Raw genomic sequence first — 23148 nt, 5'->3', positions numbered from 1 at the left:
GATGTGTATCTGGGACCTTGTGTGTGAAGTGCCCCCTAGGCTTCCCTACTGCTCTGCTGTTGTTTGCGTGAATAGTGAGTCTACTAAGAATCCTGGCCCCCGGACATCCCAATGGCTTATTGTCATGTGTTTTTCCCTTGGACTTTTTTTTTTCAAAAATGGTAACAAAAGATAGACACACTGAGCACAAAATCATCTAGAAAACAGTGATTTTTAAAACAAAAAGATAGACATTTTTCTGGTTTGAAAATCAGTATGTTTGCTACTTGATTTTTGGACATTTTCAGCAAAACGTCCTACATCAGATTTAAACGTCATATCAAAAATGCGCCTCCACGTGTAATCATCTCTCATCACAGATCACACGTGCCCCAAATTCAGGCATGATTTATAGCATTTTACACTCTTTAACATCAGATTCTTTTTTAAAGTAATGTATGCCAATTTACGATATTCATCACAAAGACAAACTTTGTACCGTAATTGTGCCTATAAAATTAAGAAAATATTTAGAAGGATAAACTTAAATCCAGGCCCATAGTCCACATGGGAGGTGTGATCAATTCACTAATCCTGAGAAGTCGTAATGTGGAGAAACAAAAACAGGAAAAAGCAGGAACCTAGCACTTAAATATCTTTAACCCTACAGACATTTGGACTATCTCTTAGTAGACCTTCCATCCAAAACGTGGCGCAACTCAGAGGGCTCTCCTTTTCTGCCTCCATTTTCTCTATCCTGTTTAATATTGTAGCTCCTTTCTACCTCTCTATATTATATTTATAATTTTTTTTTGTTACATTTGTACCCCGCGCTTTCCCACTCATGGCAGGCTCAATGCGGCTTACACGGGGCAATGGAGGGTTAAGTGACTTGCCCAGAGTCACAAGGAGCTGCCTGTGCCTGAAGTGGGAATCGAACTCAGTTCCCCAGGACCAAAGTCCACCAACCTAACCACTAGGCCACTCCTCCACTGTTGCTACTATTTGAGATTCTACATGGAATGTTGCAATTCCACTAGCAACATTCCATGTAGAAGTCGGCCCTTGCAGATCACCAATGTGGCCGCGCAGGCTTCTGCTTCTGTGAGTCGGACGTCACAGAAACAGAAGCCTGCGCAGCCTTCTACATGGAATGTTGCTAGTGGAATAGCAACATTCAAAGTAGAATCTCCAATAGTAGCAACATTCCATGTAGAATCTCCAATAGTATCTATTTTATTTTTGTTACATTTGTACCCTGCGCTTTCCCACTCATGGCAGGCTCAATGCGGCTTACATGGGGCAATGGAGGGTTAAGTGACTATTTGAGATTCTACATGGAATGTTGCTATTCCACTAGCAACATTCCATGTAGAAGTCGGCCCTTGCAGATCACCAATGTGGCCGCGCAGGCTTCTGCTTCTGTGAGTCTGACGTCCTGCACATACGTGCAGGACGTCAGACTCACAGAAACAGAAGCCTGTGCAGTCTTCTACATGGAATGTTGCTAGTGGAATAGCAACATTCAAAGTAGAATCTCCAATAGTAGCAACATTCCATGTAGAATCTCCAATAGTAGCAACATTCCATGTAGAATCTCCAATAGTATCTATTTTATTTTTGTTACATTTGTACCCTGCGCTTTCCCACTCATGGCAGGCTCAATGCGGCTTACATGGGGCAATGGAGGGTTAAGTGACTTGCCCAGAGTCACAAGGAGCTGCCTGTGCCTGAAGTGGGAATCGAACCCAGTTCCTCAGTTCCCCAGGACCAAAGTCCACCACCCTAACCACTAGGCCACTCCTCCACTAGGCCACTCCTCCCTACAATTGGTGTAATTGGTGTAAACTGCCAGGATGGGTTTTCCTCAGAGCGGTATATCAAATCTAAATAAAACTTGAAACATTATCATCATCATCAACCAATATACAATATCTCTATCTAACCCCCAAACTTCCACCCTCCCCATCCTGGTTCCCATCTCCCACATATCCAGAAACCACTACTCAATGGACAAACACTGCTGTTCCTTCAGTGCACATCCTATATCCCTATACCTTCCCTCTCCCCTCCCTCCCAATCCCACCAAGTCAGTCAGGTTAAGTTCATTCTTCACGTGTATCACTGTATTGCCCCTTGGTTGCTTCCATTTAGCAGCAATTTCACATTTCGCTGCCACCAGACCCATGATGCATCGCAAACCTCTCTGCCATTTTGCTCCTCCTTAATTTCCCAATCCTAGCATACTTTGGGCTCCCTCTGAACGTCCACTCCAACCCTCCTGTTAATCATTGGGATACCTCCTCCAAATACTGTTGTATCCTAGAAGAAGACGACCACCAAACATGCAAGAATGGGCCTATTTCTGCCCCATTCGTCCAGCAGATATCAGTAGAACCTATAAACATAGCTTTCAATTTATCAGGAGTGAGGTACCACTTGTTACTACTTTATATGCATTCTCCCTTATTAACACACAGAGATGCTTTCTTTATTTCTTCAAAACTTTCCTTCCATTTCCCCTTACTTAGTTCTTCCCCAGACCTCTCTCCCACACTGATGTGAAATTATACCTCTGAAACTCCTTCCCCCACAGATATTTACAGAGAGTAGAAAGTACCTTCAATTTCCTAATGCTATCCACAAATTTTCAAGTCCTTTTTTCTCTTCCAGGTCTTCCCTAATCCACCCCTGTTCTCATATATAGTGTTGGACCTGTAGTACCAGAAAGAAATCCCTGGGGAGCAAGCTATATTTTTCTCATAACTCCTCAAAAGTAAGCAGCTCACCTCCATCTAAGAAATGCCTAATGTCACGCCACCAAGGGTGATCCGGAGAAGTGAGCCCTTGGGCTGCTACTAGAGACCAGCAACAGCAGGAAAACCACTCAAACTGCTGGAACAGACTTGACTTGGCTGGACAGGATTCAGGACTTACAAGCAAGGTAGGGCAGAAGCAACGGACAAGGAGGAAGCACAAGCAGGCAGGGAACTAAAGCTAAGGACAGTAAGGAACCAAAGCTTTAAGACACACTGGGCAGCTAGATACAAACACTAAGGAACCGAAGCTTTAAGACACACTGGGCAGCTAGATACGAACACTAAGGAACCAAAGCTTTAAGACACACTGGACAGCTAGATACAAACACTAAGGAACCGAAGCTTTAAGACACACTGGGCAGCTAGATACAAACACTAAGGAACCAAAGCTTTAAGACACACTGGGCAGCTAGATACAAACACTAAGGAACAGAAGCTTTAAGACACACTGGGCAGCTAGATACGAACACTAAGGAACCAAAGCTTTAAGACACACTGGGCAGCTAGATACAAACACTAAGGAACAGAAGCTTTAAGACACACTGGACAGGAACTAGCAGAGCTAGAACTGCAACAAGCACTCATAGACGAAAGCACATCAGAAGACCTCTATTGCAAAGGCAAAGCCTGAAAGTTCCCATGTGCTTAATAAAGGCAATTACAGATGATGTCACAGGTGAGGCTTGGCAGCAGAAATCTTGGGGCAAGTCTGGAGTGCTGGAACATCAGGACTGGAATGGAACCTGGAAGATGTCTGAGAAATGGGGAAAAAACAGTCCACAGCAACCACAAAGCTCAGTCCCCCGGGGGCAAGGTGAGTGTCGGCATGGTATATAGTCACAGTCGTGACACCTAATGAGGAGAATATTCTTCTCTTCCCATCTCTCAAAAGCCCCTCTTTCCCTTCCTATCTCAAAAATGGACTCATAATGTACTGGCACTAATGTGGAGACTTTCTGTGTCCCTCCCTTCTTGGTTTTAACTAACTGCCAAACATTCAACAAATTACGCATGAATAGATAATTTGCTGACTTTATGACTCACAGAGGTCCATAACAGTTGTTTCAATGCAAAACACGGGAAGTTATGTTGTTCTGCCCTTACAGCAGTATTATGCTCTTCTGTCTCCCACTCCAGTATCTACCATAACTCTGCTGTCCAATAGTACCAGTTAAGTTGGGAATTGCTCTTCCCCCAGGTTTGGTACATTGTCACAATAAGACCCTCAAAAGCCTCGGATTTTTCCCATTCCATATGAAGCGGTTAAGGTCTCTCTAAATTCCTACCAGCACCTGCTTAAGCACCTTGACTGGAAGGGTCAGAAATAAAAATAGTAACCTAGGCAAAACATTGATTGTAATGTCTGAAAAACACCCCCACCATGAAAGCCAACCTCCTTTCCATCTTACCATATCTTGTCTAATTTGTTGAAACATTTTGACATAATTGCTTTTAAATAGCAGGTTTAAATCTCTAGAATCTGTACTCCCAAGTACTGAAAGTGACCACAGGCCTATATGAATGGGAAATTTTGTTTCCATCTTTCTCCCTCTCCCGCTTCGGTTGTAATGGCCAATATCTTAGTTTTATCAAGATTTACCTTGAAGCTGGCCGTCTTACCATAGCTCTACAACTCTTTCATTATAACTGGAAGCATCAGCAGTAGTTGGCTGACAAACATTAAGATATCATCTGCAAAAAGTGCTATTTTGTTCACTAAACCTCAGCACCAATACAATACCTTTGATATCTTGATTTATTCATATTCACTCTGCCAGTGGTTCTATGAATAGGAGGGGCAACAGGTTCCCCTCTCTATTCTAAAGGAGTCTGTACATCTCCCATTAACTTGGACCGTTAGATGCTCATACTGCTTCTCCACCCTTTTACAGAAATTGTCTCCTAAATCTACTTCTCTCATAACCACATATAAAAGTTCCAGCAGACTTAGTCAAAAGCTTTCTCGGCATCTATTGTTAGAAGTACCAATTTTTCCTGGGTCTGTTGCATATTCTAAAGAAGATGTAATATTTGCCTAATATCATCTCCCAGCTGTCATTTAGGAACAAAGCTGACTATCTCCAACCAGCCTTTCCACCAATATTTTAGCATAATTTTTACATCTACATTAATCAGTGAAATCACCTGTATGATCCACATAAGGCTGGGTCTTTCCCTGGTTTTAATATTACCAAAATTCCCACCTCCTGCATAGATGGCGGGAGCGAGTCCTTTAGCAATAAACTATTTCCTAGGCTCCTCAATAGGTCTTTCATCTGCTCTGCAAAATTCTAAAATTTTCCAGAAAACCCACCTAAGCCTCATGCTTTTCAACTTTTTACATTTTTCATGGCCCACTCTGTCTCCAAACACACAATACGTGCATCTAACCTATGCCGAGCCTCTTGCAATGGCTTGGGAAGTATAATTGTGTCTAAATATCCGTTTTCACATCCTATTCAAACTTCTTCTACTAACCTATAAATGTACTCACTCTGCTGCTCCCCAGTATCTCTCCACACTCGTCCTTCCCTACACCCCTTCCCGTGCACTCCGTTCCCTGGATAAATCCTTCTTATCTGATCCCTTCTCCGCTACTGCCAACTCCAGACTTCGTTCCTTCTGTCTTGCTGCGCCCTATGCCTGGAATAGACTTCCTGAGCCCCTACGTCTTGCCCCATCCTTGACCATCTTTAAATCTAGATTGAAAGCCCACCTCTTTAACATTGCTTTTGACTCGTAACCACTTGTATCCACTCGCCTCCATCTACCCTCCTCTCCTCTTTCCTCTTTCCTCTACACATTAATTGATTTGTTTGCTTTATTTTTTGTCTATTAGATTGTAAGCTCTTTGAGCAGGGACTGTCTTTCTTCTATGTTTGTGCAGCGCTGCGTACGCCTTGTAGCGCTATAGAAATGCTAAATAGTAGTAGTAGTAGTCTCTTGTAACCAGAGCTAATATTGTGATGTCATAATGCCTCAGTCCACCAATAAGAGCCAACCTCATCAGTGATGTCACAATGGCTTGATTGTCCTATACTTGGCTCACTTTTCTTACATAGCTCTTTGAGCAGGGACTGTCTTTCTTCTATGTTTGTGCAGCGCTGCGTACGCCTTGTAGCGCTATAGAAATGCTAAATAGTAGTAGTAGTAGTAAATATTCATCAATTGCCCCAGTTCAGTTATACCTTCCTGCTGATATAATTGTTGATGTATTCCAAAACTGCACTTGAATTTCTTCATGAGCATTCCTGTCCTTAATTTTCTGTATGGTTTATGTCATTCTCTTCTCGTGTAAATGTCTAGCCAACTTTCTCCCTGTATAATTACCAAATTCCAAAAACAATTTGCTTCAGTTGCCTGCATTGAAAATCCACCTCCTCTATCAACAAATTCAGACAGAGAAGGTGGATTTTCAATGCAGGTAACTGCATTTGTTTGGGGGTAATTACAAGCTTGCATCAACTCCCTAAGGAGCTCCAGATTAGATCTCCACTTATGTTGGCACTCCAACTGACCTAATTGCTTTCTAATCTGTAATGAGCATTTTTGTTTCCATCTTTTCTATCTCACACCCCATGAAGGTGCATTTTTTTTACACAACCTGCATAAAGGTGTGTTACTACTAGAACATAGGAGTAGCCATAGTGGGTCAGACCAATGGTCCATCTAACCCAGTATCCTGTTTTCCAAACACTGGCCAAGCCAGGTCACAAGCACCTGGTAGAAACCCAAATTGTGGCAACACTCCATACTACAAATCCCAGGGCAAGCAGTTGCTTCCCATGTCTGTCTCCATAGCAGACAATGGACTTTTCCTCCAAGAACTTGTCCAAACCTTTTTTAAACCCAGACAAGCTAACTGCTGTTACTACATCCTCTGGCAAAGAGTTCCAGAGCTTAACTATTAATTATGTGAAAAAATATTTCCTCCTATTTGTTTTAAAAGTATTTCCATGTAACTACTACTAATCATTTCTACTAGACATATGCAGGTACTTCCTCTGTCCCTTTTGGGGAGCAATTGATTTGCCCAAGATCACATGGAGCTGCAGTGGGAATTGAACCCAGTTCCCCAGGATCTCAGTCTGCTACACTAACCATTAGGCTACTTCTCCACTCCTCTGAGTGCAATTTTCATGCAGACTTTATTTAAGTGTGCATTTACGCCTACTTTGCACACTAACACCGTCTCCTGAGCAGGCATAAGTGTCTGTGGCGTCAATCTAACCAAGACTTCTGCCAGTTTACCCTAGTATTTTGTAAACACATAGAGGCAACTATAGACACCTTTTCAACAAGCAACCCTTTTATGAAATTACTTTCCACATCTATTCATATTTTGCTCACACCTTTTTCAGTAGTAGCTCAAGGTAAATTACAGTAGGTATTTCCCTGTCCCCAATCTATGTTTGTACCTGAGGCAATGGAAGATTAAGTGACTTTGCCAAGGTCAAAAAAAGCAGCAGTGGGATTTGAACCAGGCTTCCCTGATTCTCAGCTCAATGCTCTAATCACTAGGGGTTCGATTCCTACTGTTGCTCCTTGAGAACCTGGGCAAGTCACTTAACCCTCCACTGTTTCAGATGCCAACCACCCCCCCCCCCCCCCGGCCCTGTTTACTAAGGCACGCTAAAGCTAGAGACACCTGACCTATGGGTGTCTCTAGCATTAGCGTGCGCTAAAAACGATAGCAGTAAACAGGGTCCTTAGATTGTGAGCCCACTAGGGTCAGTGAAAGAACATGTGTCTAATAAACATAAACCATTTTGGTTGTACCACAGGTTGTGGTATATCAAATCCATGACCCTTTACTCTTTATTTTTTGTCCTGCATTTTTATTGAAACTCCACATGAGTTCTAACTGCTTGTTTGGACCTAGTGTTTGCAGAAATGACTGAGGGGGGCAATTTTACTTGCCTCTCTGGTGTTTAAAATCACCTTAAAAATCCAAGCAATAGAGGGTTTTTTTTTTTTTTTGCTTGGCTTCTTAATGAGCTCTTCCTGGTTCTCCAGTTTTGTAAAACTGCCACTTATATATTTAAAATGGCTGTGCTTGCTGTACAGGCTACATACTAAGAAAACGGGACTAAAACAACTCCTCTTATACGGTCTGTGCCAGAGCCGGTGGTTGGGAGGAGGGGATAGTGCTGGGCAGACTTATACGGTCTGTGCCCTGAAGAGGACAGGTACAAATCGAAGTAAGGTATACACAAAAAGTAGCACATATGAGTTTATCTTGTTGGGCAGACTGGATGGACCATGCAGGTCTTTTTCTGCCGTCATCTACTATGTTACTCTCCTGAATTCACCACAATGCTGCTACTGCTTCTCAGGAGAGTTGTTGTTTTAGTCCAGTAGGTGGAATTGGGTTTACTGCACCACTGGGTTGATATGTGCTAGCCCCTGACGCAGCCCTTTAGGAGGATAAAACGCAGCCAAGTCAGGCCTATTTTAAATAATGTGGTGAATAAATTATTTTTCTCAACATTGTCATTGGCGATTCACATCTTTTTTTCTATTCCAGGCTACATGCTCTACATGAATTCCCCAATTCCTTATGTGCATTTTACAAAACACTGCATTCAGTGAGTCACTTGGAAAATACTCTGAAAACTGTGCATGTCCTGATATAGGCATCCGTTTACCTCCAAAGTCAACCAATGTACAATTCGTACATAACTCTGATAACCAGCAGGAGGTGTTGATGCCCTTATACAAGTCATTGGCGAGGCCCTATGTGAAATATTGTGTTCAGGTTTGGAGGCCGTATCTTACTAAGAATATAAAAAGACTTGAAGCAGTTCAATCCCGTTGATTTTGACACTGTCCTTTTCCATGTTCTATTTTGTTTGATTTCTATTGATAACCTTTAAGAGTGGACTAACACAGCTACCACACCTCTCTACACTGTCCTTTAAAACTTTCTTTTTAAGGGCGCATTTGCCTTGAGAAACAGAGGGCCAGCAGAGGCCTGCAACATGTCTAACACAGTATATGATCTTCTTCCCCCTTGCCTCTTTAAATCCTCTTTCCACTCCCACCCCCCACCCCCTTCTGTTCCCCTCTTCTTTCTCTTTCTCTCCCTCTTCTTCCCCAATTATAACTTACTCTAGTTAAATATAATTTGTAAACCACTGAAGGCCCAGCTATAGGGTTGCATATCAAATCTAAATAAACTTGAAAAGTGACAAAAATGGTATGGGGAGAAACTTGAAGACCTGAACAAGTATACCCTGAAAGAAAAGAAGACAGGGGTTGATACGATACAGACATTCAAATATTTGAAACATATTAATCGACAAACAAACTCTTTCCAGAGATGGGAAGATGGTAGAACTAGAGGACATGAATTGAGATTGCAGGGGGGCTGACTCAAGAATAATATCAGAAAGTATTTTTCCACACAGAGGGTGGTAGATATCTGGAATGTCCTCCCAAAGGAGGTGGCTGAGATGAAAGCAGTAACAGAATTAAAAAAATGCATGGGATAAACACAAAGGAATCCTGTATAGAAAGTATAGAACCAAACAAGCTTAGTGGCCATTTGATGACAACTACAGTAACTGGGAAGCAAAGCCAGTGACAGGAAGACTTCTACGGCCTGTGCCCTGATCATGGCTGGGCAGATATGGGTGGGCTGGAATGGAGAAGTTGGAGAACAGGGCCGATGCCGGACAGATTTCCATGGTCTGTGACCTGGAAATGTCAAGAACAAATCAAGAGCAAGCATACATATGTAGTATCACATCATAGCTTATGCTATGAGTTTATCTTCTTGGGCAGACTGGAGAGACTTTATAGGTCATTATCTGCCATCATCTACTATGATGCTGGTTCTTACTTTAAATTCAAGGTGAAGTAGATGGATTTTGCCATTTCTAGACATTTGTTCTCTTTCTTGCACAATCTAGCCAATATAATTTTTAACTCTGGTGGACAGAATAGGGGTTTTATGTACTGTAACTTTGTCTCTGTTCCCCCACGTGCCCACTGCCTATCCAGACTTTGGCCTGTACAAGGGGCTGTGACGGAAAGGACAGCAAGTGGGAAGAAGAGGATATCTACTTACAGCCAGAGGGAATTTCTTCCTTGTGTGATTACTCCGGTGAACTTGGTGAGTCTCTGTGCATCCACTTCAAACCACTGGTGTAGATCATTCCTTCCAGCACACCAAGCTCCATCATGGAGGTCATTCTCATTCACCCCTGCCTGAAAACAGAGAGATACAACTAGAACCTGGAAGCATTTGACTAATTTTTGCTCATATTTTTTTTTATCCTTATCAACTGGCACAAACCAGAAACTATCTTAAATCATTAATAGGTCAATATTGAAATGGGGCTTCCATCAATGTCCCACTTCATGTACATGCGTACATACAGCTTAGGTGGATTTTCAGCAGTGTCACAGAGGTCGAGGCAAGTTTTAGAAAGGATGTATAGATCAGAACTGAGACATCCAGGTCGGGTCATTTCATATTCCACTAGTATTTTAGAAGAGGACCTCCTGACATACAACCTGTTCTAAAATGCAAGGTGTAATAGTCTTTTATACACTGGTTGGTTACGTAGATAAGCAATATCAATTTTAGATTCAAAAACATCGAAATTGGTCAGGAAATAGTCCAGGACATCCTCCGGTACCAGCTTCAGTAACACCGGAACAGGAGAGTGCAACCTGGGAGACTGTAAGGCTTGTGTCACGTGGTCAGGCTGCTGTGCTGGGCTTTCAGTGATCTTTGGGAGGCTTGCTGGTGTTCCCACTGCCTCTGTCCTACTTGCTGCAGCTACTGCTGGTCTTCTTATAGGGCCTAGAGTAGCCTCTCCATGTTTTTGCTTTAGTGGCCTCACCCAGAAACATGCACTGCATGAGGAAAACAAAAATAAAACCTGCCTGTCCTGCACTAACTATACGTCACTCCCTAACTAGGGCAGGACTAATCCCTTTCACCACATGTCCCGGTATGGTATCTTCAATAGGCCCAGAGCCCAGGAGATCAAGAATCCAGCTTCCTCGAGCAGGACAAGCTCTAAATCCCACCGCTGCCACAACATATGATACTGAGAACAAGGGTTGAGGGTGGGTCTTTGCAATAACACAGTGGGCCACAAGAACATAAGAGTAGCCATACTGAGGGTCAGACCAATGGTCCATCTAGCCCAGTATCCTGTTTTCCAAACAGTGGCCTAGCCAGGTCACAAATACCTGGCAGAAACCCAAATCGTGGCAACACTCCATACTACAAATCTCAGGGCAAGCAGTTGCTTCCCATGTCTGTCTCAATAGCAGACTATGGACTTATCCTCCAAGAATTTCTCCAAACCATTTTTAAACCCAGATACGTTAACCGCTGTTACCACCTCCTCCGGCAAAGAGTTCCACAGCTTAACTATTCGTTGAGTGAAAAAATATTTCCTCCTATTTGTTTTTACTCTATGCTTTGATAGCAAGCTAATTTTGATTTTACCCATACATGGGCACGCAGTTGTGGAATGCATTACCTACAGCCCTGAAAACTATCAATGAAATAACTAACTTTCGCAAATCTCTAAAGACATATCTCTTCAACAAGGCCTACAAAGATAACCAATAACCGTACAAAACTACCTCACCAACCCATCCAGTTATTAAAATCCACCTTCTATGCTAACCTGCCTAACACCTTCCCTCTCTCTTCCCTTACCTAATCTTTGCACATTACCAATTGTACCTAAAATCCTGGAATGACTATCCACCTTATAATCGAAAGAGAAAAACGCCCATACTTCGACCTAAATCGGGAGATGGACATCTTTCTCTCGCGAGCGCCCAAATCGGTATAATCGAAAGCCGATTTTGGGCGTCTTCAACTGCACTCCGTCGCAGGAACGAATAAAGTTAACGGGGGCGTGTCGGAGGCATGGCGAAGGCAGAACTGGGGCGTGGTTATCGGCCGAGGAGAGATGGGCGTCTTTAGCTGATAATCGAAAAAAAGGCATTTTTACCGCGATTTTGGGTCACTTTTTTTTCATGAACAAGTCCCAAAAAAGTGCCCCAACTGACCAGATGACCACTAGAGGGAATTGGGGATCACCTGCCCGGACTCCCCCAGTGGTCACTAACCCCCTCCCACCAAAAAAAAACCCACTTTACAAACTTTTTTGCCAGCCTCAAATTCCGTACCCACCTCCATGACAGCAGAATGTGTTCTATCCTCTGACAGCCTTTCCCTGGTTCTGATGTGGGTCTCGGGTGAGTGTGACACCTTTTCTGTTAAGGGCACTGCAGAGTCACATCAGCAATGCATTGTGGTGGGGGGTATTGGGCTCCGTGATTCCACTAGCTTGTGTTAAATGCTCACGATGTTGGTAGTTGGTAGCCTATACTCCCATGGTGCTTTTCCCTCTGCTTACTGGGTCAGAGTGTGCCCTGTTTTGTTTCTGGTAGTCCATGAGGTAATGGCCATTTTTGTAAGCCAGTTTTAGGTCCTGTTCATGTGTTAGCCACGTTATAGCACTTAGAGGCAGATGCATCAAGCAAACGTTAAAAAATCTAAATCGTTAAAGTCCCTAACGATTTTTAAAAAACGAAGAATGCACCAAAACAACAAGTCACACATGCTCAGATCGGTATTGAAAAGTACAATGTATCAAAGAATCGTAATACACGTCGGTAATCAGCCCCTAAATCATGCGCAGAGCAGCCAAGCGTTATGTTAGCTGCTCTGCGCATGCCACAAACAGTCAAAACACAAGCACATGGCTCCCAAATCAAAACAAAAATATAAAAAGGGTCGGGAGGGGGCAAAGGTGCTCGTCAGGAGCGTCCTGTATGGCCATCCTTGCCCCCCCTGACGAGGTCGCCGTTTCCCCCCCCCCCCCCTCGCGGAAACAGGAAATACATTAGAAGAAGGCGGGACACTGAGAGAGAAGGCAAGGCTAGAGGCGTGCCGAGCCTGCTACTTTCAGTGCCTCCACCGTGACTTGAGGTAAAATAAAATATTTAAAGGCAGGGCGGCAGCAGGAAGGAAAGGAGGGCTATCGGGGAGCTGAGGACGGGCAGGTGAGCCGGCGCTGGGGTTGGAACTCGGGGGCTGAAAAGGGGAGCAGGTGGAGGCTGGGGCGAGTCACTGCACATGGATGGGAGGGGAGGCTAGGGGGCAAAGGAGAATCGCTGGATATGGATGGGAGAAGAGAGCAGGGGAGAGAGGAGAATTGCTGGACATGAATGGGAGAAGAGGATAGGGGAGAGAGGAGAATTGCTGAACATGGATGGGAGGGGAGGATAGGGGCAGAGGCGAATCATTGGACATGGATGGGAGGCGAGGACAGGGGAGAGAGGCTGGATATGGATGGATGGAGGGGAGAGAGGAGAAATGCTGGACCTGGATGGAGGAGAGGGAAGGGAAGAGAGGAGAAATGTTGGAGGGAAGGAAAGACAGAGGAAGGAGATGCACACAGATAGAGGGGAAGGGAGAGAGGAGAAATGCTGGACATGGAGGGAGGGAAGGGAGGGAAGACAGAGGAAGTAGAAAGGCAGGACATGAATGGAGGGGAGGGGAGGGAAGAGAGGAGGAGATGCACATGGATTTAGGGGAGAGAGGAGAAATTCTGGACATGGATGGAGGGGAGGGCAGACAGGAAGGAGATGCACATGGATACAGGGGAGGGGAGAGAGTTGAAAAGCAGGACATGGATGGAGGGGAGGGAAGAGAGAGGAAGTGAGATGAACATGGATGGAGGGGAGGAGAAATGTTGGACATGGATCATGGAGGGGGAAGAGGAAAAAGCTGGACATGGATGCATGAGAGAGAAGAGAGAGGAAGGAGATGCATATGGATGGAGGGGAGAGAAGAAAGAGGAAGGAGATGTCTTGCGAGGCTGCCCTTGTAAGTCTCGGTAGCCATTTTAAAGAAGATGCAGCAGGAGAGTCAGTGCTGGCAGCAGGCAGGAACGGCGGGGGATCTTTCCTGCCCCGAAGAATCCACTAGACCACCAGGGACGCTGCCTTCAGGTATGCACTGGGAGTGGGACCCTTCGGCTCGGAGGAGAAGGGAGGAGGTCTGTAATAGGTAGGTGGGGTGGGGTGGGGAGGATACTGTAAAAAAAAAGTTAAATTCTTAAAAATGCCACCGTCTTGTGCATAGGGATGTACACAGAGGAAGTATAATACAGTAATACAGTCTTGATGTTACATAAGTACATAAGTACATAAGTAGTGCCATACTGGGAAAGACCAAAGGTCCATCTAGCCCAGCATCCTGTCACCGACAGTGGCCAATCCAGGTCAAGGGCACCTGGCACGCTCCCCAAACGTAAAAACATTCCAGACAAGTTGTACCTAAAAATGAGGAATTTTTCCAGTCCATTTAATAGCGGTCTATGGACTTGTCCTTTAGGAATCTATCTAACCCCTTTTTAAACTCCGTCAAGCTAACCGCCCGTACCACGTTCTCCGGCAATGAATTCCAGAGTCTAATTACACGTTGGGTGAAGAAAAATTTTCTCCGATTCGTTTTAAATTTACCACACTGTAGCTTCAACTCATGCCCTCTAGTCCTAGTATTTTTGGATAGCGTGAACAGTCGCTTCACATCCACCCGATCCATTCCACTCATTATTTTATACACTTCTATCATATCTCCCCTCAGCCGTTATCAAGGTATGCACAACTGGGATAAGATTTACTTTCTTGATGTAAGAAGAGAGGCAGCGTATTCCAAGGTTCCTGGCTTGTGATTTGTGGGGGAGTTCATACTTCCCAAAAGGGATTTTGATGTCAGGTATATATTCACTTGTGTTAGGGACCCAAAGAAGCTCGGTTTTACTTGGGTTCAGGCAAAGTTTGTTGTGTTTAGCCCATTCATGAATTGATGTTAGACAAGTGATCAGTTTATTCAAGGTTGTAGGTAAGTCAGGTTCAATGGGTATGAGTAGCTGCACATCATCTGCATAGATGTAGAACTGAGTGTCCATTGACCGAATCAGCTCAGCTAGTGGTTTGAGGTAGATATTGAACAGAATAGGTGACAGTATCGATCCTTGTGGTACCCCCCAGGTCAGTGTCCATGGTGGTGATGAGTTGCTGCCAAACATTATGGATTGTTGCCTGTCTGATAGATAAGATCTGAACCAGGCAAGCATTGTTCCATTGATACCCATTTCTGTCAGGCATGTTAGTGTAACCCTTTGCTATACTGGAGCCCTAGGTAGGAGGAGTCCAGAACGGAAGAAAGTTATGAGTCCATCTCACATTTGAGGATGTCCTGATTCGTGGAATCTCAGTGTGGGGTGGAGCTGATGATCTCTATATAAGGGACAACAGTACTGTAAGATTTGTCCTTGGTAGCCTGTGTTGGAACGAATGAGGGGTACCTGTTAATCATAAGTGCATAAGTATTGCCATACTAGGACAGACCATGATAGGGGTGTTATTTCAATACTGTTATCCCAGAATTCTGGGATGTCAACCCTTTTGTAGAATACCGGGTCTAGAATGTGACCCTTTTCGTGGGTTGGAGAATTGATCACCTGGGTAAATCCTAGTGCTGTCGTCATGTCCAGAAAGGCGGCTGTGGTGGTATCTGGGGTTTCAGTGTGTAGATCGAAATCTTCCATGATCACTGCACTAACTGCACTAACCACTAGGCTACTCCTCCACTCATTCCACCAATAAGAGCCAACCTCATCAGTGATGTCACAATGGCTTGATTGCCCGATACAGTTCCCTAGGATCAAAGTCCACTGCACTAACCACTAGGCTACTCCTCCACTCATTCCACCAATAAGAGCCAACCTCATCAGTGATGTCACAATGGCTTGATTGCCCGATACTTGGCTCACTTCTGATATTGTGATGTCATAAGGGAAAGGGGGAAAGGGAAATGGGACTCGATATACCGCCTTTCTGAGGTTTTTGCAACTACATTCAAAGCGGTTTACATATATTCAGGTACTTATTTTGAACCAGGAGCAATGGAGGGTTAAGTGACTTGCTCAGAGTCACAAGGAGCTGCAGTGGGAATCGAACTCAGTTCCCCAGGATCAAAGTCAGCACGGATTTAGTGAAGGGAAGTCTTGCCTCACCAATCTAATGCATTTTTTTGAGGGGGTAAGCAAACATGTGGACAATGGGGAGCCGGTTGATATTGTATATCTGGATTTTCAGAAGGCGTTTGACAAAGTGCCGCACGAAAGACTCCTGAAGAAATTGCAGAGTCATGGAATCGGAGGTAGGGTATTATTATGGATTAAGAACTGGTTGAAAGATAGGAAGCAGAGAGTAGGATTGCGTGGCCAGTATTCTCAGTGGAGGAGGGTAGTTAGTGGGGTCCCGCAGGGGTCTGTGCTGGGTCCGTTGCTTTTTAATGTATTTATAAATGACCTAGAGATGGGAATAACTAGTGAGGTAATTAAATTCGCCGATGACACAAAATTATTCAGGGTCGTCAAGTCGCAGGAGGAATGTGAACGATTACAGGAGGACCTTGCGAGACTGGGAGAATGGGCGTGCAAGTGGCAGATGAAGTTCAATGTTGACAAGTGCAAAGTGATGCATGTGGGTAAGAGGAACCCGAATTATAGCTACGTCTTGCAAGGTTCCGCGTTAGGAGTTACGGATCAAGAAAGGGATCTGGGTGTCGTCGTCGATGATACGCTGAAACCTTCTGCTCAGTGTGCTGCTGCGGCTAGGAAAGCGAATAGAATGTTGGGTGTTATTAGGAAGGGTATGGAGTCCAGGTGTGCGGATGTTATAATGCCGTTGTATCGCTCCATGGTGCGACCGCACCTGGAGTATTGTGTTCAGTACTGGTCTCCGTATCTCAAAAAAGATATAGTAGAATTGGAAAAGGTACAGCGAAGGGTGACGAAAATGATAGTGGGGATGGGACGACTTTCCTATGAAGAGAGGCTGAGAAGGCTAGGGCTTTTCAGCTTGGAGAAGAGACGGCTGAGGGGAGATATGATAGAAGTGTATAAAATAATGAGTGGAATGGATCGGGTGGATGTGAAGCGACTGTTCACGCTATCCAAAAATACTAGGACTAGAGGGCATGAGTTGAAGCTACAGTGTGGTAAATTTAAAACGAATCGGAGAAAATTTTTCTTCACCCAACGTGTAATTAGACTCTGGAATTCGTTGCCGGAGAACGTGGTACGGGCGGTTAGCTTGACGGAGTTTAAAAAGGGGTTAGATAGATTCCTAAAGGACAAGTCCATAGACCGCTATTAAATGGACTTGGAAAAATTCCGCATTTTTAGGTATAACTTGTCTGGAATGTTTTTACGTTTGGGGAGCGTGCCAGGTGCCCTTGACCTGGATTGGCCACTGTCGGTGACAGGATGCTGGGCTAGATGGACCTTTGGTCTTTCCCAGTATGGCACTACTTATGTACTTATGTACCAGCCTAGAGTAATTCAGGGTCACTTGAGAAAACAGGGCTAGTTCTTGCACAGATAATGTGTTGTTATGAGGTGTTTGGTATACCATGAGCAGCCAGATTGGTTTCTCCTCTTCAAGCTGGATTGAAAGAGATTCTGATTCATGTAGCTGGGGGAATGGAGATTCTGCGCAGTTTGAATGCATCCCGAATTGAGATTGCTACCCCTCCACCCAGTTGTGAATGACTGTGTCCTGTTTGGCCATCCAAGTTTCCACAATGCAGACCACATCTTAATATTTTTCTTCTATGAGATCTCTTATGATATTATCTTTATTAATAGCAGATCTGGCGTAATGAAATAGCCCAGGATGAAAGTTGGCATTATGTGAGTGTGTTATGATTTGTGTGATGAGTTTGTCCCCTAATAATTTTGTTTCTACTTTGTACTTCCCCAGCTGCAAAGGACTAAAATATAAACTAACACATGCATCCAGCTTTTCCTACATGAGCACGCAGTTGTAGAATGCATTGCCACGGAACTTAAAAACAAATCGCGAGCTAATCAATTTTCGTAAATCTCTGAAAACCTAGCATACCATTCAAACAAGCATACCATAATGAGCAATAATACAATTATAACACATCACCACTTCAACTATATTCTGAACACTTTCTTGATATATCTGTTTCCTTAATTTCTACACTCCATGCACTCCATGGAACACCAATTGTATCTTTTACTCCGAAACATTATAAGATCAATCCTACAATGCCATCCATGTATTCCATGCTACACCAACTGTATCTTCTTACTCTGGAATGGCGAATGCCATAACGGAATATTGTAAGCCACATTGAGCTTGCAAATAGGTGGGAAAATGTGGGATACAAATGCAATAAATAAATAAATAAAATCTTTGTTTTATTGATTTTCTTTGTTATAATGGTTGGGATCAGGTTGTTGCCTCCATTGTTGTAGACTGTTCTTATGGCTGTGGATAGGTTATTGTCTCTGCTGCCAAGATTATGATGTTTAATGGCAGGATGTAGGTTCCTTGTTGTGTGTCTATATTGTCTTTTTGTTCTCCATGTAGGTATGGGTCCGATTTGGTTCATGTCTATAGTAGTGGGTCTGTTGGATATAGTTGCTGTATTTATTGTAATTATTGTAGATTGTGTGCATTTTCTGGTTGATTTTTTTTTTTAATGTAGCGTGTATTTTATAGTCAGTTTAGATAAAAGTTGCTTGGTGTCCCTTGGGATTTTGTAACTTTCTTTCCTTGGTCTTCAGTGCAGCACTGGGGAAGACACTATCTCCTTGAATTACTGTTTTCCCAGTGGTTAACACAGTAGTCTTTGTCGGACTGCCAAAGTATATACTCGGTCAGAGTATACCTCGGTCATTGCATGTGGGCTCTTTGGGTTGGGTGTCTACTCTTGTCAGATTTTCTTGCTGATCGCCGCTTGGGCTCCTCGTGGAATGTCCCGAGTCCACTGTTTCTCTCCAAAGACCCTGTGCAAATCTTGTGTATTCTCTTTGATCTAGTAGACTGTCCATTCTAATCTGTGTTCCCATCATCATCTTGATTGGCTTCAACGTTGGTTCAGTCTGCTCAGTTACTTCACTCTCTAAAACAATAGAATCTGCCATTGCTTTGCACTGGTAAAAATAAAGCCCTTTATTCACCCTTGTGTTTGTTTGTTTGTTTTTACTTTGCTTTCTTAGAACACCCTCTGCAGTGACTGTGAATCTTGGTCTGTGCCAGAATTGTTAATTTTTTTTGCTTACCTGGATATTAAACCTGTCTCTGAACCATGTGAAATTTCAGAAGCAAATTCCTGTTACCTGGATTTTAAACCTGTCTCTGAACTGTGTGAAATATCACAGCCAAATCCCTGGTACCTGGATATTAAGCCTTCCTCTGTGGGCCCCAAGGCCATAGCGTTTCACTGTAGATGCATGTAGCTGGAAATCAGTGAGTTTTAAGTTCTCCAATCCCAGGGGAGGGCAAGCTGTAAAACAAAAATGGAATTAGAGAAAGAGACATCAAGGAAGTTTAGGTGGAGAAAGTTACATGGAAGAGCTGTGGACATGTAACATGTATTCCCCAAAACTCAGAGACATATTGACAATGTGTATATTGTGATAAAGTCACATCCAGGATAGTTGGGTTAAGGCAGTTTCAGTCTGAACTACAAGTCTCAGAAGGCACTGCAGGCAAAGAGCCAGGGGGTGAGATGAGGAACCCGGACTGGACTCCTAGCTGCAATCAGGGAAGACATGGGTGTAAGCTGATAGGGTGTAGATTGGCTGCCCCTAGGGGGAAAGAGAGCTAGGAAACCCTGTGTGCAGGAGCTCCTCATTAGGCTAATGCTCAACTCAGCTGGTATGGGTGTGTGAGGAAGCTAATGGAAGGAGAATGATTGGTGGTAGTAGCTGAAGCCAGGGATTGATTAGGCAGGTGGGAAGGAGTCCCAGCAGAGGAGGCAGTTCAGTTCAGGAGAGAGAAGCAGAAGGAGAGAAGGAGTTTCAGGCTGAAAACCCTTGGGCAGGGAGGTCCCTAAAGTACTGAAGCAGGCTGAGATTCCTTGGGTGAGCGGAAGTCCCAAAAGTATTGAATTCACTGTGAAGCTGATGCAGGGGAAAACCCTTGGGTAGAAGGAGTCCCTAAAATATTGAACTCTCCTGAAGGTAAAGAGGATAGAAGGTAGAAAATGCTACTTGGTGATTGAACTGTGATGATGCACTGAAAGAACTGTTTGTCTTGGGAACTGAATTACTGTTTATTGTGCATTGGATAAAGAGCCCCGACTGCAGCCTGTAAGCCTGTATTGAATCCTGGTATGTGCTATGCTGCTATTTGGAACTGTGTACTAGAAACCTGCATGGAATAAAAGTTCTTAACATTGAAAAAAAAAAAACTCTTCCCCCATCTGATTCCATCTCCCAATCACACACCGGCTCCTCCCTCCCTTGCATAGAATCTTCTCCCTTCACCTGATCCCTCTCAGGGCCGTGCCTAGGGTCTCTGGCGCCCCCTGCAGACTATCAGTTGGTGCCCCCCCCCCCCCGCAGACTATCAGTTGGCACCCCCCCCCCCGCAGACTATCAGTTGGCGGCGGCGGCGCGGCGCCCCCCCCCCCCCCCCCCGTGAAAATGATCGCTCACCACTTGCCACACTGACAGGAATTGTCAGCAATATTCTTAGAAACAGATTGCTATACATTGCAAAATAAGATAGTGATGTAGCAGATGTAAATTCTCAAAGTGGACATATTCCAAACACTAAAATGAAAATAAAATGATTTTTTTTCTACCTTTGTTGTCTGGTGACTTTGTTTTTCTGATTGTGCTGGCCCAGTATCTGATTCTGCTGCTATCTGTCCTCTTAACTCCGTTTCCAGGGCTTCCTTTCCATTTATTTCTTTCCTTTCATCCTTTCTTCTTCATTTCTGGTCCTCAGCTTCTGCCTATTTTCTTCATCCATGTGCAGTTTTTCTCCTCTCTTCCTTTTCCCTCATTTCATCTTCTTCATCTTTCTTCCCTCCCCTCTATGTCCAGCAATTTCTCCTCTCTCCCTGAGCCCTGCCCTCCCAATCCATGCCCATCCATGCTCCTCTGTCCCCTGCCCCCTCTATTCATCCCTATCCAGCAATTCCCCTCTCTCCCTGAGCCCTGCCCCCTCCATTCATCCCTATCCAGCAATTCCCCTCTCTCCCTGAGCCCTGCCCTCCCAATCCATGCCCCTCTGTCCCCTGCCCCCTCCATTCATCCTTTTCCAGCAATTTCCCTCTCTCCCTGAGCCCTGCCCTCCCAATCCATGCCCATCTGTCCCCTGCCCCCTCCATTCATCCTTTTCCAGCAATTCCCCTCTCTCCCTGAGTCCTGCCCTCCCAATCCATGCCCATCCATGCTCTTCTGTCCCCTGCCCCCTCCATTCATCCTTTTCCAGCAATTCCCCTCTCTCCCTGAGCCCTGCCCTCCCAATCCATGCCCATCCATGCTCCTCTGTCCCCTGCCTCCTCCATTCATCCTTTTCCAGCAATTTCCCTCTCTCCCTGAGCCCTGCCCTCCCAATCCATGCCCATCTGTCCCCTGCCCCCTCCATTCATCCTTTTCCAGCAATTCCCCTCTCTCCCTGAGTCCTGCCCTCCCAATCCATGCCCATCCATGCTCCTCTGTCCCCTGCCCCCTCCATTCATCCTTTTCCAGCAATTACCCTCTCTCCCTTCCATGACCCCCCCTCGCATCCATGCTCTTGTCTCTCCCCTGCCCTCCCGCTCCCATTGTTCAACTGCCCGCCCTCTTCTCTCCCCCCAACTTCCCTTTTCTTTTTTTTTTCTTTTTAAATTTACCTCTGTAGCAGTTCCGGCAGCGTCAGTGAAGGAGGCGGCGCTCCCGGCGTCGCTAGCCTTCCCTTCGCTGTGTTCCGCCTTCTTCTGACATCATTTCCTTGACGTCAGAAGAAGGCGGAACACAGCGAAGGAAAGGCTAGCGACGTCGGGAGCACCGCCTCCTTCACTGACGCTGCGCTGCTGGAACCGCTACGGAGGTACATTTAAAAAGGAAAAAAAAAGAAAAGGGATGTTGGGGGGGAGGGCGAGCGAGGTGAGCATGGTGCGGCGGCGCCCCCCAGAGGGAAGCGCCCCCCCTGCCATGCTTACCTCGCTTACCATGTTGGCACGGTCCTGATCCCTCTGCTGTTGCTGCACTACCTTCTGGACCTTGTAGTTTCTTAGCTCCTGGCTTCTCTGACGTTGCCCTGCCTTCTGGGCTTTGTAGTTCCTTGGTTCTGAATCTCTCTGGTGCTGCACTGCCTTCTGGGGCTTGTAGTTTCTCTGCTCTTCACAATATATACATAATAAGGTGAAAATATGAAGAAGGAGACTTGGGGAAAATCCACTTTTTATTTCTGGGATAAGCAGCATAAAATGTATTGAGCTTTTTTGGGATCTTGCCAGGTATTTGTGACCTGGATTGGCCACTGTTGGAAACAGGATGCTGGGCTTGATGGACCTTTGGTCTTTCTCAGTATGGCAATACTTACGTACTTATGTACTTCTTGACTCTCCTGACTAGTGTGGTTCTTGTGATGGATCTGGAGGGAACACGAAGGGAATAGTGCATACCCAGTCTCCCGAACCCCAAGGTCAGCTCTTGAAGAAGAACAGAGAGCCTAACCCACCTAAGCAATAGGAGTGGGTTACACTTATGTTGCTACGTTGTGGTCTAAAACCCGATTGGAAGTTATGAAGGATTGAGAATTGTGTCAAGTATTCTATTAGTTGCTGTGCTGCAAGACCCTCCATCGTTTTGGTCAGTAGTGGAATTGGGGCCACTGGTCTGGGTCTGTAGTCTGTGATGTACAACACGTATGTGATGTGTTCAGTGAAGCCTTCGATGAACCATTCCAGTGGGCCTTTCATCAAAGATATATTTTGGAGCCCCTTTATTAAACTGCGTTACTAACATGCACGTTTAACTCAGGAAAAAAGGTCTTCTGCAAAGCGTGTTAAAGCATTTTACAGTACTAGGCCTGTCAGTGTTATTTGTGTGGGGGGGGGGGGGGAATTTTTCAGGAGGGGAGGTGAGTCTTGGGCGTGGAAGGATTATTCAGCTGGCATGTTCTGATTTGTGCTAACTGGATAATGTGGACTTAACACAAGAACACTTAGCGCCTCCTATTTAGGCTCCCAAGTTTATTTTTGACGTCCCGAGTAGTAATAGAAAAATTAGCATACGACCTGTAAAGAAAATAAAAGAAAAAATCTTAAAATACTGCTGCATGTAATATAGGCTTAGCCTGCAGGAAAATCCTAAATTAAGACACACTAAGCTCATATTTTAGTGGATTTTAGATTTTAGTAAGGGCCCCTATGTGGGTATAGAAGACTGTTTCCTTTAACAGTGTGATCTGCCTAGAATTTTATGATTCAGTAGAATATAATTCTTTTAATAAAAATAAAATAACAGATAAAATAGGC

General features: G+C 44.6%; 1 protein-coding gene across 1 annotated transcript in view; it reads right to left on the bottom strand.

Annotated features, from left to right (window-relative positions):
* Window positions 1–23148, bottom strand: part of CPXM2 (carboxypeptidase X, M14 family member 2) — a 191624-nt gene that overhangs the window by 146401 nt on the left and 22075 nt on the right. The window contains exons 3-4 of the mRNA XM_030202559.1: window positions 19067–19176; window positions 9871–10010 (exon numbers count right to left, since the gene is read on the bottom strand). Coding sequence (XP_030058419.1) covers window positions 9871–10010; window positions 19067–19176 — 250 coding nt within the window. The remainder of the gene's footprint in view (window positions 1–9870; window positions 10011–19066; window positions 19177–23148) is intronic.

The sequence above is a fragment of the Microcaecilia unicolor genome, chromosome 5 (assembly GCF_901765095.1).
Source record: "Microcaecilia unicolor chromosome 5, aMicUni1.1, whole genome shotgun sequence".
Taxonomy (NCBI): Eukaryota; Metazoa; Chordata; class Amphibia; order Gymnophiona; family Siphonopidae; genus Microcaecilia; species Microcaecilia unicolor.
This window is presented reverse-complemented; position numbering and strand designations above follow the sequence as displayed.